At 37.2% G+C, this 19,047-nt stretch overlaps 1 protein-coding gene across 4 annotated transcripts in view; it reads right to left on the reverse strand.

The window, feature by feature from the left end:
• Nucleotides 1-462: 462 nt before the first annotated feature.
• LTBP1 (latent transforming growth factor beta binding protein 1) overlaps nt 463-19,047 on the reverse strand; it is a 467,907-nt gene continuing 449,322 nt past the window's right edge. For all 4 annotated transcript variants that reach the window (XM_020972349.2, XM_020972347.2, XM_020972348.2 and 1 more), the window contains 3 exons: nt 11,329-11,451; nt 5,558-5,707; nt 463-1,482 (listed from right to left, as the gene is read on the reverse strand). In XM_020972349.2, the coding sequence (XP_020828008.1) occupies nt 1,313-1,482; nt 5,558-5,707; nt 11,329-11,451 (443 nt within the window). In that variant the 3' untranslated portion in view covers nt 463-1,312. The remainder of the gene's footprint in view (nt 1,483-5,557; nt 5,708-11,328; nt 11,452-19,047) is intronic.

Raw genomic sequence — 19,047 nt, forward strand, 5'->3', positions numbered from 1 at the left:
AGGAAAATTAGATTATTATAAGTATCAAACTAATATGTATACTTTAATATTTATATATTTTTTATATTTATTTTTGGAGATTGGGTCTTGCTTTCTCATGTAGGTGACTGCACCAGCCACTCACAGGTGTTGTCCCACTACTGATTAAACCAGGAGTTTTGACACACTCCAGATTTCTGACCTGGGCTGGTTTGCACCTCCTTCCATAGTCTGGTTCTGCCCCACCCCTCCAGGGGGCTTTCCATATTGGTGCTTAATTTGGTGTAGGCTGCTAATTGGCTGAGTTCACTGTAGCTCAGAACTCCCAAGCTCAAGGAATTCACTGGCCTCAGCTTCCCCAGTAGTGGGGATTTTAGATATCTGACATCATACCTGGTCAGCGAACTTTTTCAAACTTTAAAAAATGAAAGGAACAAAAACATCTCAAGTGAAAACATTTTTAAAAATGCCACTCGCTCAATATTTTCTTTTCTAAAAAAATGTGATTTATTTTACTGTTTTAATATACAGTCTTAGTATGTTAGGGGTAAATCATAAGAATTTTTCTGTGTTCAGCTTAAACATTACAATACAGACATGAACTTTTGAGTTCTTCCATTTCAATGTACAAATGTATCCAACTGGTGTCTGCTAGCAGCTTGACCAAGAGGGTGCACAGATTTTTCTGTGCGGTAAAAAAAGCAGACAGATTACAACATGAATATAAAGGGTTTTTCTCCAAGATGTATAAAAAGTTTGAAACAAAAAAAATAACAGTGTCTGCTCCACAGGACAGACAATAAGCATTTAAAAAGTCACTGACCAATATTTCAGACCAGAAGTAGCATAACCCTATTAACAGTACTTATAAAATGGCTTAACAATAGTTTATCAAAGAATTTGCACTTTAGGTAAAAAAAAATCTGAAGAAAAACAGTAGCCAAGAAACTGCACGATAAAAATGCAGAAGTAATATAAAATATTTCCACCACTATTTAAATGTCAAATTTAATCAAGCAACAGTTTTCAAAAACAAAACAATCTCCTTTCTGTTAAAAATAACAGCATTGTTCTGCCTATTTTCCACTGAATTTTACATATGAACAGACTATATATATTTGCTTTTCTTCCACACAGAGAAATGTCCATTTGGTCTGCCACTTTAGGCAAGCTGGTAGCTATTAATCTTGCCGTTACATCTAAATGAATAACAACTCATTTTTGTTTTCCACACTTTCAGCCTTCTAGAGCAGGTGCAATGTCTCAAGTATAATACACTTCTTTTTCTTTATACAGTGCAGAGTATATGGGCTTGAGTTCTGATGATTCTTCTCTACTCCAGATCACTGTCTTTTTCTGGATTCAGTGGTGTGCAGTAGTTGGGCTTATCTGAAGGAATATAGCCAGGCAGACACAAACATTTATATGAACCTTCTGTGTTAATGCACTTGGCATTTTTGCAGAGGGACATCCGGTTGTTCAGTTCATCACACTCATTTACATCTGTAATAAAACATCAGAACATGCATATAAATCCACCTTTATACTTAAATCAATAAGAAGAGGAAAGAGAGGCAGTGTGACACAGTTTGTGTCTGTAAGACCTTGGTTCAAATCCTACCTCTGACACCTACTAGCTAAGCGAGTCACTAAGGGCAAGTCACTTATCCTCACGGTGCCTGAAGCAACTCTTTATGGTTATTTGTTACAGATGAATTGCTGCTCTGCATCTGTGGAAGGAGTGCCCATTCTGAGGATTCCTTTTGCCATTGAATTTACAGGTTTGAACCCCCAAAAAGTGGGAATATAGACAGAAAGAAAATATATTTTAAATATACTATTTAAATGACAATTTAATCAAGCTTTTTATGGCATCTAGTCTTACCCTGGACCCTTACCCTATTTCTTAACTTTCTAAGGCCTCCTTTTGTCTATGCAGTATGTGTGACTCCTTCAATTGTCAGAAGGGATCATATATGCATAGTAATGGAAGTTTTTCTAGATACTATAGCAGCCATTTCCTGAGTGAGGTTCTACAGTCTCCTTTTCTGAAGAACTTTCAATAAAAGAATGTCATAAAAGGTATCAGCTAGGAAATGTGTAATTAGAAAAAGGGGTGAGTGGCCTGGTCAAGTCAACTAGAATTTATTAAGCACCTACTATATACTATATGCCAGGCACTGTGCTCAGCACTAGGGATATAAGGAAAGGCAAAAAAGAAAAAAAAAAGAACCTGCTCTCAAAGAGCAGTTTAATGGGGGAGACAACATGCAAATAACTACATGTAATACACACACACATATGTGATAAATTGGAGATGACCTTTGTAAGAAGGCATTGGCTTTAAGGGTGAATTAAGAAAGGTTTCATATTTTAGCTGGGACTTGAAGGAAGCTGGGGAGGCTATAAGGCAGAAATGAGGAAGAAGAGAATTCCAAACCTGGGGGAGAGTCAGGGACAATGGCTGGAGTTAGGAGATAGAGGAGTCATGTGTGAGAAATAACACATGATACTCCATATATAGAGAACAAAGGAAGGCAGACAGGCAGGCTGAATGCTCCAATGGGCACCATGACAAGTTAAAGAGTTGAGAGGAAGGCTTTCTAGGATGCTGGGTAAATCTTTCATGGAGATTATTTAGAAGGACCTAGGGAGGAATCACACACATTGAGGAGACATAGATAGGTTATGCTCTACGATGGGAGGGAGTTATGGATACATTGAATTATTGAAGCATATTTTTCAGGTGTCATCGTGGCTAAAAAACTAAACACTTCAAGGCCAACGTGGACAAGACTAAGTTCTTGAATAATGGATGCAACTCACCTGGGGTGTTGCCTACAGGTTCAGCACCTTTTAGAACACACTACAGCTCATGTCCTGTTGGCACAGCATTTGAGAACTCAGGTTCAGAACCAGAGTAGAAAAGGCATCAGAGTGGGACTTTTCATGGAGAATGTAAGCCATAATGTATTTTTAATACAGTATCATAGAAATCATACTATACAGCCTCTTCATCATAGGCAACTGTTCCTATGAGAAAATGAATTTATGATTCTAATTTGAGGCCCTACAAAAATATCATTCTCCACCCTGATCTAGGTTTTTTTCAGCTCCTAAAACATAGCTGGATTTAAGCCTTCAGCTTCAAGTCATTAGAGAATCAAAGAATTTCAGCTGAAGGAACTTCAGTGCACATCTAATACAACCCCTATGTGAGAAGGAATACCCATACAAAATACCTGACAAGTGGTCATCTAGCCTCTGTTTGAAAAGAAGGCTCCACTCTTTCTTCAAGCAGCCCATTCTACTTATGGATAGCTTTAACCATTAAAAAAAAATCTCCCTCCCCTAACCCTGACACCAGGCCTAAATCTGCTTTTTTTGAAATTCCATTCTTGTTCCTAGTTCTACACTGTGGGCAAAACAGAACAAGTCTAATTTCTCTTCTACAAGACAGTTCTTCAAATACTTCAGATACTTGAAGACACAAGTGGTGGGGCCTCTGTTGTCTTAGACACAGGTATGCAAAGGACACAAACAATGAAAGTTCCATTCTGTGATAAGCATTTTATGTTGTGGAAGAAGCAGTATCCCTGGGTAGTTGCTAGGTCTATCCCTTCAACTCTCTTGGGTCTCTTTTAATGCTAATGTTCTTATGAATCTCTAAGTTGGGAGGGTATAGGGAAGGGGGCAAGAAATGGAATAATGAGATTCATTTTCTTTATAGACTTTGTCAGATTCACTAATTGGTCCTTACCAAAAAAGGCTATAATCAGGCTGTCACAAGAAGAGCACTAGGGCTGGGGAAAGGAGTCACAGATGAGGTAAAGAGGAAGGAAGAATGTCCTAATTTAACTCCCCCTACCTCCCTTAGCACCATTAGTGCTACTCCCCAACCCACCCATGGACTGCTCCTGGGACACTCCCTCCTCATCTCCACTTCTTAGAATCCTTGGTTTCTTTCAAAACTGAGTTCAAATGTGAAGCCTATTCTAATGTCCCTGCTACACTACCTCACAAAACTACTGTGTGTTCATTTTACATATTCTGAATGTGATTATATATGTATAGCATCTATACTATAGAACATTTGTCCCTATTAGAATGTAAGCTTTTTGAAGAGCAGGGACTGTTTCACTTTTGTCTTTTTATCCATAACATTAGTTTCTTCAGAAACAGTAAGAAATAACATTTTCCTCTAAATCATTTTCTAAAATGCCTAGAAAAAGCACTTTGAACAAAGGCTTTTCTTGGGATATGGATATTCTTTTTACAAAGAATAAATCTTCTCTTATTTACATCATTTCCTTCCTGAGTCCTGAAGTGATATGGTTATTGGCCCATCTGAAAGCAGTCTCCTCTCCAATTGCCCACTTGAAGTGTGTGGGAGGAAGTCCATTTGTTTAACTCTAGGATGAGAGTGGTCCAGGAGGGATGGGATAGTGACTAGGTTGCTCAATTTTGGAATGTTAACCTGTACGATATTTTAAGATATCTTTTTCTGGTTCAATATTCCTATAACTGTTACCTGAAATCTTCTTGGGGTGAGTCATGTTGAAAGGCATGGGAGATTATGCCATGGACATCACATCTCTATCTCTAAGCTGGAAATGACTTGCATAAATATCCATGATAATTTAAATAAAATTGTTTCTGGCAGATCTGAACCTACAAACTCAGAGTACCTTACTAATACTATTTTTTTTCCTTCAGGAGTGTTTAGAATAGTGCTTGAGCACAGTAGGTATTTAATAAATGTTTGTTGATTGATTGGGATAAATGGATGTAAGAGAGGTACAAAGTAGCAGTAGTAGTGGAGCAAGGAGAAAGAGAAGTGAATTTGATACAGAAGAAAGGAATTCCTGTGGCCATCTGGCCTGGAAGGTTTCCATATTTAAAGGATGTACATAAATCAGGCATATGTAACTTGGGGGATGACGATTCATCTTCAATCATCTCACACTCTTGTGGACCTGTCCCAATGTGAAGTGAGTAAATGTTGAATGATAACCAATATCTTGGTCCTACTGGATATTCTGCTATAGTTGACAGTGGTAACATGTAAGCTGGAGCCTGAAGCAGTTAAAAAAGGAAAGCACTGGAACTATCTTAAAGCTATTCCCAAATATGGATAGGGTATATGGGAATAACACTCTCCAAGTTTCCTGATGGTTCTATTTGTGAAAAATGATTTAGATTTCTAAGGCATTTCTTTCTCTTTTTTTTTTGAGATCTATTTTCCCTACTAGCACAAATATCCTTTGAAATAGATACCTCTTTTCACATGCAAAATTAATAAACTATTGATACGTGAAGATGCTGAAATCTCTGTGACAAAAGAAAGATCATACCCACACTAACTTATGTTAATGAATTACTTAAAGAAGTCATCATTTGTCTTTAAATCTGTAGTCAAAAGTCAAATAGGAAAAGTATAAACTATCTGTTTCGATTTCTAAACCAACCCAAATTCATTCCAGATGAACAATCTGTTTTCTTTTAATTGTGTAAAATCTGGCCACAGAGGGAACAGTGAGGGAAGAAAACCATCTTTACCGTGCCACCTTATTCTTACCAACACAAGTCATCTTGGTCATATCTAAGTGGTAGCCATCAAAGCAGTCACATGTGTAGCCTTCCTGTACTCTAACACAGCGGCCATTTTCACATCCATTGAGGATGCCACATTCTTCTGCCTGCAACTCCTCAAAGCTATTTAAAAAACCTGGAAAGAGGAAAAGTCAGATTTAAAAGTAGAAAAAAATTCCAAGTCATTACTCTATTACAAAATTCTCCAAGTCACTTCTGGGGGTACAGTTTGTTTCAAACACATTAGGCCAAATGACAAGGTAGCTTTTTCTTACTTATTTAAAGAAAACCTATTCTCAGTATAAACATGAAAAATGATAAATACTTAAAAAGACTATGCTACATGGGATTCACCCACAATTTTAAATAGTCATCTGTAAAACTATAACAAAAGAGACACAAAGAATAAGGTATAAAACAGTGGGACAGAAAGGTAAACATGGAAGAAATGCTAAGTTGGATCTGACTATCGACTGTTAAAAGATACAGCTTCCACCATCCTCACTGGAAATGACATTAGTTAGTAGCAGTGGAGGGAAAGGGGGTAGAAATGGGTATTATTTAGCAATCAAGATTAAACCAATGGAATTCTTTATTACAATTTATGTAGGCAGCTGCTGGAAAGTATGGTTGGAGTACTTGCCAAGACTACCCAAAGGATTTAGAGGGAGGGTACTCGCCAATCAAGTTCTCCAACCAACCCCATGAAATAAGGGCTCTTTTACCCCCACTTTACTGAGGAAAAAGCTAAAGCTGAGCAACTGAAAGCTTGCTCGTTGTAATAAATGTCTGAGACAAGAGTCAAACTCAGGTCTTCCTGACTCCAAGGTCAGCACTCAATCCAGTAGGTCATCTGTCCAACAATGGACCAAAGTATAAAAGCAATAGAGTTTGAATTGCAAAATCCTGATGAATGAGGAAATGACATCATACTTCTTTTTATGGAATCAAAAGCAGATTTTAAAAAGGCTTGTTTTACTTTGTGCTTCCAGACATACTTTAACTCATTTATAGGTAAACAGCTGGAATTTAAATAATAATACCCCGACAAAAATTGCTTCATTGGATACCAGTGTTTTAACTGCCTTACCAGAATTGAAGGTTGAAAATATAAACTCATGGTGATCCAAATATGCTGGTGACAGTTGACATTCCCAATTTCATCCCTTCTCTCCCTGCCCCCCACCCCCCAAGAGCTTCTCAAAAAAACCAAAGCCTAACACTGATGTTGAAAGATTTGCTTTTTCAGTTGTCAAAGTAATCTCTCAAAGGAGCGGCAGAGGGCAGCAAAGCATCGTCTTTGATAGACTGAGGGACTAATGGGAAAGAAAGCTAACCTATCTGTAACCTGAATCTGTCCCACTCTTTTGCTCTTTTGAAGAACAAAGAAGTATGGGGGAGGAAGCAATAAGGCATATGCTGATGACAGCACATGGAAGCCTGGGGTTCAGGCTAGGTAGGGACAGAAAAACCAAACCCAATTTTTTTTGGTGTTTATTGCCACCTTAAAATTTCTCACCTCCTTAGCCTTCTACATTCCATGTTCCATATTTGCTAATCTACAAGCCTGAGTAACTGCCACTGTCTGTCTGCTTTGTTCCCACTTAGGGACGGCTGAGATTTGCTAGAAAAAGTCATGAAATCATGCTGCATGGGACCACTTTAAAATTCACAGAAATAATTCACATTTATATGATATTTTAGGGTTTATAAAGCAATTTACATACATTGCCTTGTTGAAACCTCATAATATCCTGAGAGGTATTTACTATTGGTATTATCTTTCACATTTTACAGATGAGAAAACAGAAGATCAGAAAGATTAATTGACTTATGTTCACATACCTACCAGGAGTCAAGAGGCTAACTTGAGGCCAGATCTCTCTTTTCCCGACTTGAAATCTGACACTCTTTGCATTGTGACATGTTGCCTCTCAAATTACCTAATTGCAGTCATATTATCTAACTTCTATTGGGCCTAAATAATCTGTTCATAGGTCTACAGCTGGATGGGACCTACTTAAGTGATTTATTCAAGATTATACAGTAGAGCTAGGATTTGAACCCAGGTCCTTGGACTCCAGAACCAGTGTATTCTGTCTGTGTCAGATTGCTTATTCATTTCCTGTTAATTCTATATAATTTTCTATAGTAGCATTTATACACAAAACCCCATCCCATAACTAAACCATCTACCCATCTCACCTCATCCCCCAAGACCAGCAGATGATCTCACTTCCCACTTTATAAAGGTCAGTTTCCATCTATAACTTGGAATTCCTTCACATCCCCTTCTCATTATGACTTCAATTATATACAGATAACTCTCAAATTTCTCTAACTAGGACTTCATGCCTGAGTTCTTGCCTGCTGGACATAGCCACCTGGATGTTCCACCAGCACCTCAAACGCAACATGTTCAAAAATGAATTGATCACTTCCCTCTGCAAACCACAAAGTCTTCCCAACTCAACAGTGGTGCTAATGACACCATCATTCTCATCATACCTGCTCAAAACTTAATTCTTCTTACTCTGCCCATATACAATCAGCTTCAGTATTATAGTGGCTCAACCTCCTAAACATTTCTAGCCCTACCCATTCCTTTCCATTACCACAGCCTATCCTGATTTACTCTTTATTACTCCAAAGGTTGCAATAACCTCTTAAATCATCTGCCCAGCTCCAAGTAACTCCCTGCACCCAACTGGTCTTACATTCAACTATCATATTTATCTTCCTGAAGCACAGAGCAGGTCACTCACCTGCTGATAAACTTTTAATTGTTCATTAGTGTTTTCTGTATTAAGTTAAACTTCCCTCCTGGAAAATTCTGCCTTTGACATCTAATGGCTAAGTGAGCACAGAGAGTTAACTTTCTATGCTTACCTCCTCTCATTCCCTTATCTCACAGGCTAATCTAGCCAAAGAGAACTACATACTTTCCCCTTTATATAGCCAGCATTTTCCAAAGCCTATGGTGTCTTTCTGCTTTCTTTACTCTTCTGTTTGACCTTCAGGCTCAGCTCCAGTGTCACTTCTTCTGTGAAGTTTTTCAGATTCTTCCACTTGGTTCTATTCCCTCGTTCTCCTACAATGCCTCATTTGTTCCTGTTGTGGCACTTAATCCATATCCTCTTAAACTGTAGAACTCCATACACATCTCATCTTCCCAATTATAAACTCCTGAAGGGGCAGTCTTATTAACCTTTGTATCCTAAACAGAAAAGCCCACAATGCTCTGTGCAATTACAGTCAATACCGTATAGGTTCATCAAATGAATAAACCTGTCCAACATTGTTCTTCATATTCCTTCATTTTCAATGTTCCTGAAAGAAACTTGCCCAACCTATGAGGAAATTCTAGTCATGCACTCAAGGGAAGTAAGTGGGATAAATCTTTGAAGTGCTCTGCAACTTCTGAGAAATCAGAAAAGCTTTACATAGCCAAAGCTGCAGATCATTGTTAATTCTGCTGCGTTGCCAATAAAGGAATGGATGATGGATCAACAGACTCATTTCTTAACATTTGCAGTTAATTAAAAAGTACCACTAATGCAAGGCTAGCATGAAAAAGAAGGTACTCAAGCCAGGCCTCTTCCATATTATGGGTCCAGAAAGCTTAACAATCATGTTATATTATAAACTTCCATGGACCATGGGACCATATAAGAACTGCTGTTAAAGATGTAGATTGTTATTGCTGGAAATCGCTGATTTTTTTTCAAGATTTTTTTTCAACCCATTAAGTATGGTAATGTATTGATGATCCCAAGTTGCTTTCTTTTTTTACAAGGGGGCTAAATACAATAAAATCCTGTCAGGCACAGTCCTCATGAGTTCAGGCTAATATAAAACAGGCTAATAGATGATACTCTTCTTTTGTGTTCTGAGTCTGCTACTTTTATTTTAGAGGCCTGTACGCAATATTTCCCAGAATGCTTCAACAGAGCACATCCTAATTAATACCAATAATAACAGCCAGCATATCATAGCACTTTAAGATTTGCAAAATACTTTGCAAATATCATCTTCATTTGATCCTCACAACAACCCTGGAAGGTAGGTGTTATTATGCCCCGGTCACATAGCTAGTAAGTATCTGAAGATGGATTTGAACTAAAGTTTTTGTGACTCGAGGTCCAGAGCTCTTTACCTGCTATCAATGAATGCAGAAATGTCCTTGTAGAAGGTAAGCTCCCTGTGAGCAGAGACTGTTTTACTTTTGTATTTATATAATCACTGCATAGCAAAGTATCTGGGACATCATAGGCACATGATAACATTCTTGCTGTAGTGAAGTGATGCCCCCAGTGAGATGGGTTTATAGCTATTACAGGGTATACAGGTAATACAGAAGAGTATTCACAGTATCTAGGGCCTGGGAGGTGAGGGTGGACCAAAGCTTAGACAGTACATTAACTTTAGTTCTAACACTCCGATAGAAGAAAAGGTGTGTGTAAGAAGCTACATATGTGCAATATATGGCTCTGAAAATAAGATGGTATTAATGTCACATAAAGGGGCTGCCAGATATTATTTCTCCAAAGAAATCTGCTGTGTAACTTTTCAACCATGCTGAACTTAATTAGAAACGGATGCTCTTAGTCTGAAAGCATACAGCACACACCCAACAGAAATTCTTGGGCAAGACTGTAACCAGTGCTGCACACTGCTCTCACACTCTGGGGCTGTCATTAGTTTGCTTTATGAAAAGGTAAAGACGCACAGCAAATCAAATGATTCTTTGTATTTTGTAATGTAGCAATTCAAAAAAAGCAAGTTCTTTTTCCAGAATTCCAGGCCTTCTTGTATTGACAATCTAATCTAAGAGGCACTACTTTCAGGAGGATGGAAAGCCATGTGAGATATGCAGATGACACATAAAACACGTGAATTCCCATTTCTGTTCAAGGAGGGATGCCACATGTTGTCCATTGATTTTCCCTTGACAAAACAACATTTTTCAAGTTGAATATGAGTCTTTTGTGTCCCTGCTCTCCGACACCAAACATTTCCTTTTCATGTGCTCTGGTTTTCCAGTACAAAGCTGCTCTGGTCACATGATATAAAACACTGTCTTTGTGAATGAGAACCAAGCTTATACATGCATACTACCCCTCCCATTTGAGTCCTGCTCAGAATCCTCAGAAAGTCAGCATGTATCAGAGGTATCTAGTGAATGTTTAATAACTGCTTCTTGGAAAGAAAAAAAAAATATGTGACACACTTTTAAATTTAACCTGCATTATTACCATTTTCTCCATTGCTTTCATAACTCTAGACAATCAATAAATAATAAATCAAGCCCTGATTTGGAGTATTTGTTGCTCACATTGAAAATTTAACAATCAGTTTCCATGAGTTCCATAACACCTACCCTTGGCATACATCATCTTTTATTTGTGAATATCACTTTACGTCAGTAGATCAAGCATGTGTCATTTTAGTTTATAGAAAATAACTATAATACTACTGGCTTGAAAGACAATTCTGGATCTTGAACTGTTCTAGTACCAAACCAAGCGCAGTCCCTAAAACATAGCAGATACTTCATAAAGGCTTATTGACTGACTGGTGGATTAATTGATTGTGCTAAACCACCACTCAACATTACAAAAAAAATTCTATTACTATAACCATTGGTTATTATTATTATTCAAAATAAATAAAAACACATAAGAATGCTTCATTTGAGTGAAGAAGTTAATCTGTAATACAAGTTAAGTTTCACATTAACTAAAAAAGTTTGCTTACGGTCCTGAACAAAGTAAGGATCTGTTTCTGGAGAATAATGTGCATTGAAGTCAACCAAAGCATCCTGTCCATATGGCCGCCGACCTCCAGTAACTGGAATGTTGCACAGCTGGGCATAGTCATCTAAGGCAGAAAAGAAAAAGTAATATGAGGCATTGTTGTTCACTTCTGAGTAGGTCTACTGCATTGGAAATAACTTAAGAAATGGAGAACCTTCTATATGCTTCATCTTCTGTGCAGAAATTATTTTTCTTTAATATGCTATTTGAATCTCTTTAAAGATTTGAATAAGTATTCCCTTCAGCAACGCAGATCTCAACTCCTTCATGAATTCCCATGCCCTATCCAACCAAAATCCTTCTCCTAGTAGTCAACCTTTTGATGATGGTTGGAGACAGGAAATCTCCATATTTAGCTGGGCTGCTCTTCAGGGTATAGACACAATTCTTCACCTTGACCATTTGAAAGCTTTCCCAACAAGGTGGGAAGAGAGTTTATGCTCTGTTGTCACAGAACTTCAGGTCACTTCTTCACCTCTTCCCTGCCATGATGACGTGCAGGAGTAAGAGCTGTATGGAAACTGCTTATTATTATTTACCACCACCACCACCACCACCACACAACAATAACTACAATATTATTGTTAATAATTATAGGAGGATCCAGACCTGCATCCTGTGATTTCTCAGTGGCATGGAACTTTCTTTACCAATACAGATTGGCAACATTTTTGCAACTTAAAAATTCTCAGAGTTGCCTGGGGACACCAAGTAGTTAAATGACTTGCCCAGGTTCACACGGCCAGCATGTGTCAGAAAGGAGGTAAACCCAGTGTTCCTTATTCTAATGGCCAGCCCTATGATCACTGCTCCATGCTGCTTCCCAGTGATAATAATATGCCACAAAAAATATAAGACATCATTTCATTCAAACTTCACATCAACTTAGTGATGGAGAATGAGATTTGAAGAATAAAGAAACAGATTCAGAGAATTTAAGTGGTGGGTATTCCAGGCAAGTGGTAGAGCCAGAACTGAGGCTTTGAGACTCTGATTCCTAGTCTGTGCTCTTTCTATTATTCCATACTTACATGGAAAACTCTGAAGAAAGAATTACAAAAATGTCTAAATATTTGGAAATATATGTTAGACAGATTGATTGGAAGAGACACATAAGTACAAGTTTAAAGAACATTCCAAAATTGGATCAATGAAAAACATCTGAATAGTTAGTAAAACACACCTCATAAGGAAGAAAGAAAAATGAGCAATCTGTAAAAATGCCTTGAAACTCTTTCGAAGAAAGGTAACATGTTATTTGTCATATAATGATACTATTGTGGTTAGAAGCATTTTGAAGGCATTAAATAGCCAATACAGTTTTTTTAAAAAAGAACATACCCACTCACTAAAGTCAAATGAAAATTCAGCTCTGGTGAGTCAAAGCATGAGTAAGCCAGGGTTTTCCAGTGTTACTGGTCATAACTCTGCTTGGCTTTGGCACCATGGGCTCTTCTTATAGTCCTGGCCCGTGTGGATATACCAGTGGCCATGAGACATGCTACTCTATTCCCCACCTGCAATAGCTTGGTCTACCTGACCCTACCCTTCCAGGCAGTTAATATCCTTCTCTGGCTCCCTGATCCAATGTCACAATCCTCTACAATTATTACTTGTCACTAGACTATACTTCCATTTAAGAATTAGCAACCACATAGCTATCTATCTGATTGATATGACTATCCTAGTCTATGTGGTTTGTCTTGGTTTTCTATTGGCCCCAAAGCCACTAGGCTCTCTATTACAATAGCCAGTATCCTAATTAGCTTCAATCTAAACAAGACTTAGAAGGGACAATGGCATGATTATCTTGATCTAAGAGATATGGTAGGAAAACATCTGTATGAATTATCTAATGATATGTCCTGAACCATTATCTTCTCATTTTGTTTTCTTTAGAGAAATAGAAAGAGTCAATAAAAGCTATAAGTTTAAATCATCAGGCCAACAGGAACTATATACCAGAGTCCTGAAAGAATTGGCAGATACGATTGCTGAGCTAGTAGTGTTAATCTTTGAAAGACAATGGAGAATGGCAGAGATAAGGCAGGATAATAAAAGGGCAAATGCTCCAATTTTCAAAAAGGGGGAAAGGGTCGGATTTGCACACTACATGCCATTGAATTTGACTTCAACTTATGGAAAAATTTTAGAACACATTTTACTAAAGGGACAGTTTATGAACATCTCGAAGAAGAAGCATGATCAAAAAGATCCAATATACCTTTATTATGCTACTCCTTTTTTGACAGTTACTAGACTAGTAGAGCAATTTAGAAAATTATGCACATACATACATACATACATACATATATATATACACATATATATATATATATATACATATATATCTTCCAGATTTCAGCAAAGCATTTGACAAAAGACTTTCATCCTATCTTTGTGGACATGGTGAAGTGATACAGACTAATTAATAAGGCTAGACAGATTTATAACTGGTAGAACTTTTCATGAGGAAAAGGTTTGAGAGGTTTCAGTGAGATGCAAGTTGAATACAAATCAATAGTATGGTATAGCAGCCAAAAGCCAATAAGATTTGGACTATAATCAACAAAGAAATAACAAAGAATGTGACAATCCTGTTGTGTTCTGAACTCATCAGGCCCTTTGTATACTGTAATTAATTCCAGATATCATGTTTTAACAAAGACACTGAGAATCTGGAAAGCATCCAGAGAAGGAATGGTGAAGGGCCTTGAGTTCATATCATACAAATGTAAGTTAAAAGAATCAGGAAGATTTACCTTGGGGGAAAAAAAAGAACTTGGGGGGGGCATACATAATAGCTAACATTACAGCTTCAAATATTTGAAGGGCTGTCATCTGGAAGAGGTATTAAATTTGTGGTGCTTGGTCTCTGAGAGCAGAACTAGAAGCAATGCTGACAGTGTAAGAGAGGCGCTTCTAGACATCATATAAGAATCTTCCTAACAATTAGCTTTATCCAAAAGTGGAATGGACTGTCTCTGGAGGCAATTGGTTTCCCCTCCCTAGAAATCTTTAAGCAAAGTCTGAGTGACTGGCTGCTCATAGAGAACTTGATGTAAGGGAATGGATGGGGGAGGGCATCCAGATTCTGAAGAGATGACTTCAGCGATCTCTTTCAACTCTCAGATTATATCATTGTATGAACTGCCCCTGATTCTCTGGGAGAGTCTCAGTATGAAGTGCAAGATGCAGCTATTGGTTCTAGTCAGCTAATGTATATGGAAAGCATTAAAGGCACTGTGACCCCACACGTGAAAACCAGTGTAGTGTTTCTATCTCACCATGCCAAAAGCAAATCAAAATAAAACAAAACCTGGTCATCTTTTGACTGTTGGATCATCCCATTCAATGTATAAAAAATATAAGCACATTTCCATGATCCTTGAGTCCTCCTCCTCCAAATAGTATTGTTCAATTCAATTTAACAGGTATTAAGTGCCTATATTGTGAGTGTTTGGGGTTGTTGCATAAAAGATCTTTTTCTTAGTGACAATTTTTAAGGGGTAAATACTATTCCTTTTTTTTATTTTTGGCTATGTCCCTGTCCTCATTCTAGCACTGAGGATGCTACACAAAAACAAAAGATAAAAAGACTCAAACTAGATGTTTTATTTGACATCCTTATTCTTGCCAGTACAAATCCTTTTCTCTTGACCACAACAGGGGAAAACATACAAAGTACCATATGATAGTAGTTTACATCAGATCTTGACTATCTACTGATTTTATCTGCAAGACAGATTAAGGCTTTTTCTATTAAACATAAAATTTAGTTTTAAATTTAGGTAAAACACAAAAAATACCCCATCCTTTTAGAACCAGGCAGATGAGATGCCCTGTTGTCACTTTAACATATTAACATATTCTGACAGAAGAGTTGCCCCATTCTTCATGAAACACCTTCAATGGGATAATCTGGACAGCAGAATATCAAATATCTGGCACATGAGAAAGCTAGTTTGAATTTCGAGTACATACTCACATAGATTAAGTTTATAACTGCTATTCAATGAATGCATTTAATTACTGCACACTAGGCTGAGAAAACCACCTTAATTTCATTTTAATAGGTCAAAGTCCAACTGATTCTTGTGCACTAAGTAGATATTTTGTCTCACAATGCATTTCAAGGGCTCAAATTCTCTGAATATTTACCCAGTGGTTTCAATTTAGTATCATTCAATTTTAATGATATTTTAAAATTAAAAATTGAAACCAGCACACACATGAATTAAAAATAAAACAAACCCCTCACCAGTAATTATGGAGAAGGATATAGAACAAAGATCCAAGCAGAAAGCAAAAAAATGTTTGATAGAAAGTAACCACTGCAGTCTGTGAGATAGACTGGAGTGACAGTGGGCAGTGATGGAATACTTGAATCAGCACAGAATTTAGCAAAGAGTGGAGACAGAAGAAAGTTGTTTTAGTGTTGCTTTAGTGATGTCCAAGAGACACCAGTTCTTTGATGAAAATGGCCAACTGTGGTTCGCTGGTCTTTCTCCTATAATTTCTCCTATAATTGGAATGCCAATGTGACCTGAATAGAAAAAAAAATCCTTTTAAATGATCTGTTTTCCTTTTCTCAAATTTCCTACTCAAGAAAAAAAAATACTAATAATTTGGGTTCCTGGTTGAATTCATTTACCAGAAAAAAATTGCTCTGAGTTATCATCCACATTTGCTCCCTCTTGAAATTATTTTGTATTACTTGGTATCTAGTTGTATTTACTTATTTGTGAACATGCTGTATTCTCTTCCTGGGACAATGTAAGCTCCTTATGGGCAAGGACTATTTTGTTTTTTCTTCAGCATCCCCAGTGTCTATCACAGAACATACAATGTGAAAGGCCTCTCCCAAGTGTCATAACTAAACATTTTCCACTGTGACTTCTGCCTCTCCTTGACCTTAGTATTTCATAGAGCACATTATGACAATGTTACTGTGAACCCTATATACATGAAAGAAATCTCAATGGATCTTTTCACGATCTACTTTATGAACTCAAGTCTGGCTTATTTATTTGAGTGTTCATTTATTTACTCAGTTATTTTATTGATCAATTAATGGAGCGTGGAGGGGAAATTGAAGAGCTAGTGCTAGGCTATGATTGCAATGAAAATTCCTGCCATGCCGGAACAACCCTGAGACAGGAAATACTCATATTGGACTATTAAATAATGCAAATTAATCAAAGGCAAGCTTTAAAATTACCAGATTTTGACAAAAAACGCTCAGAGCAGTAGTGCAATATAAGTAACACTGAATTTAGACTCAAAGAAACTCAATTCAAGCCCCAGCTCTGCTACCTCCTACCTGTGTGACCTTATGCTAAGCCATTTCACTTCTCAGGGCTGTCAATTGAAGAGAGCCTGACAAAATTACCTATAAGGTACCTTCCAATTATTGCTTTAATTCTATGATTATACTACAACATGTGTAAAGGGACTGATAAACCTCAATAATATAGTAGTGAATGGGATTGGAGAGGGGAGATGTTCACCATCTGTTAGTTAGATTACCATTCTATTTCCTCCTTTTCCAACTGAAAGGCTGGTAAAATCATTTCACTTCCTTTTTCCTATTTTAAGTATTGTTCAAAAGTGATGGGATTGAGAGGTTAAAGGAAGAGGAAAAGCAATCAGTGCATAAAGTAATTTCCTAACATACAAGTTTTCTCATATTCATAAATCAGGAACTTTTTTTGCAAGCTTTCATTAAAGGCATACTTTGAAAGTAAATTGTTTTATTAATAAATATCAAAACTTAAGTTCAGCTAAATAATCTATGTTTTCCCATTCTTGCCATGCTTTAATTTTCTCACCCAAATTCAGTTCAAGAAAAAGTGATCATTAAGAATCTACACAGAACATACCCCTGCCAAAAAGAAGTTACAATCTAATGGGTAGAAGTGGGAGAAATAATGTTCATAAATAACTTGGATGCAAGGGAGAGTGGGATAAAGTAAAGGGAGAAATTCAGGCAGAATAGTATCCATTGTACCAATAAGGACCAAGGAGAGGGGAAGTAGAATGGTCAGAAGTGCAATGATAGTATTGACCATCCTATATTTCTGACGTATGCACTTTCTCACTGACTGGCTAAATCACAGGGAATAGAGAACATTTTTTTTGTTCAAAGTTCAAAGCCTCCCGGGCACCAATGCCTTCTGCTCTAAGATTACATGTACTCCATGTATACATAATGTGTACAGTATCTAGTTGTTTACATCTTGTTTCCTCCATTAGAATGTGAGTTCCTCGAGGGTAAAGACTGCTTTTTTAAAAACTCTTCTTTGCATCTCTGATGTTTAGCAACATACCTGGCATACAGTACATGTTTAATAATTTTTTGAGACATTGAATAGAAGCCACATAGAAAAATGCCCTTGGAGAATAAGCTTTCCCAGTAATGTGCAGCAATAAAGTTTTAGTCTTATGGGAAACCAGTTTTACAGAAAGATAAGGATACTATCCGTAAGTAAGTTATCCCTAGATCACGTTTCACTAACAATGAGCAAGAACCAGAGTGGTAGACCAGAAACAGTGAGTATAGCAATAGTGGTACTCCAGGGAAGCTTAAGTAATAAGTTAGGTCTGTACTTAACAGTTCTGGTTTTAGGCATCAAAATTAGGAACAGTGCCAATAGAATTTAACTGCTTTCCTGCATACAGTGACTTTTCCTTTTAAGACCATGTGAAGATATATTTAACGCTTTCAAAAACTCAGAATTTGTCATAAATCATATTGTTAATAAATAGCCTGAACTGGTTCAGCAGCAGCAACAAAAACAACAAATCATTGTTTATTTCTCTTGGTGATGCTATATAGTTACAAAACACAGAACCCCAAGGCCTACAGAGAACCAAATGGCAAGTGATCATCAGGACCATGGAAGCTGCATTGTGGGCAAACACCAGCAGCAGAACATGACAATCTGTACACATTCACAATGACACAGAGCGTATCATCCAGTGCATATATGACCACAGAACTAAATGGATGGATCAGGCAGCAAGAGTAAAGGATCATTTAAAAAACAAAGGGAAAGGATTGCAAGTGAAAAGCCTGGGCCCTGCACTGTTGTCCAAGAAATATTAAGAAAAGGAGAAAAAAGCCTTTAGCACATTGGGGATTTCCCTATGGAAGACTTAGGGAAGGACTTGGACAAGAATGATATGGGTTGAGATGAGTCACAATCTGAACTGCAAAGAAATCATGACCCATTAACATTTCAAAATAAGGCAAGTGCCTCATCTGTGAACTAAGGAAAGTTTTTGACAATTATTTAGCCTATCTGCATCCATTTTTTACACAACTTCTAAACAAATATGAATACTACATATTGATGGACATCAGTGAAGCTATTGTCACAATTGTATTTCTCCTCTGACCACTGTATTATATGTAGTTGAAGGATAGAGTCCACATGACTTAAATAATGGTTCTTAAGATAACTGTACACTTCCGGCAGAGGTAAGCCTGTTAGACTATACACCCACTACAACGTGGGAACTTTGTCATTTCATATCTGTGTATCCCCAGTGTCTAACACACAGTGAGTGCTTACTAAATGTTTCTGGAATTGAATAGAATTACTAGATTTTCCTGAAATTTAATATTTAGTTTTCCATCTGAGGCTTGTTCAAGACT

Source organism: Phascolarctos cinereus, unplaced genomic scaffold (genome assembly GCF_003287225.1).
Source record: "Phascolarctos cinereus isolate Bilbo 61053 unplaced genomic scaffold, phaCin_HiC Scaffold_2;HRSCAF=192, whole genome shotgun sequence".
Taxonomy (NCBI): domain Eukaryota; kingdom Metazoa; phylum Chordata; class Mammalia; order Diprotodontia; family Phascolarctidae; genus Phascolarctos; species Phascolarctos cinereus.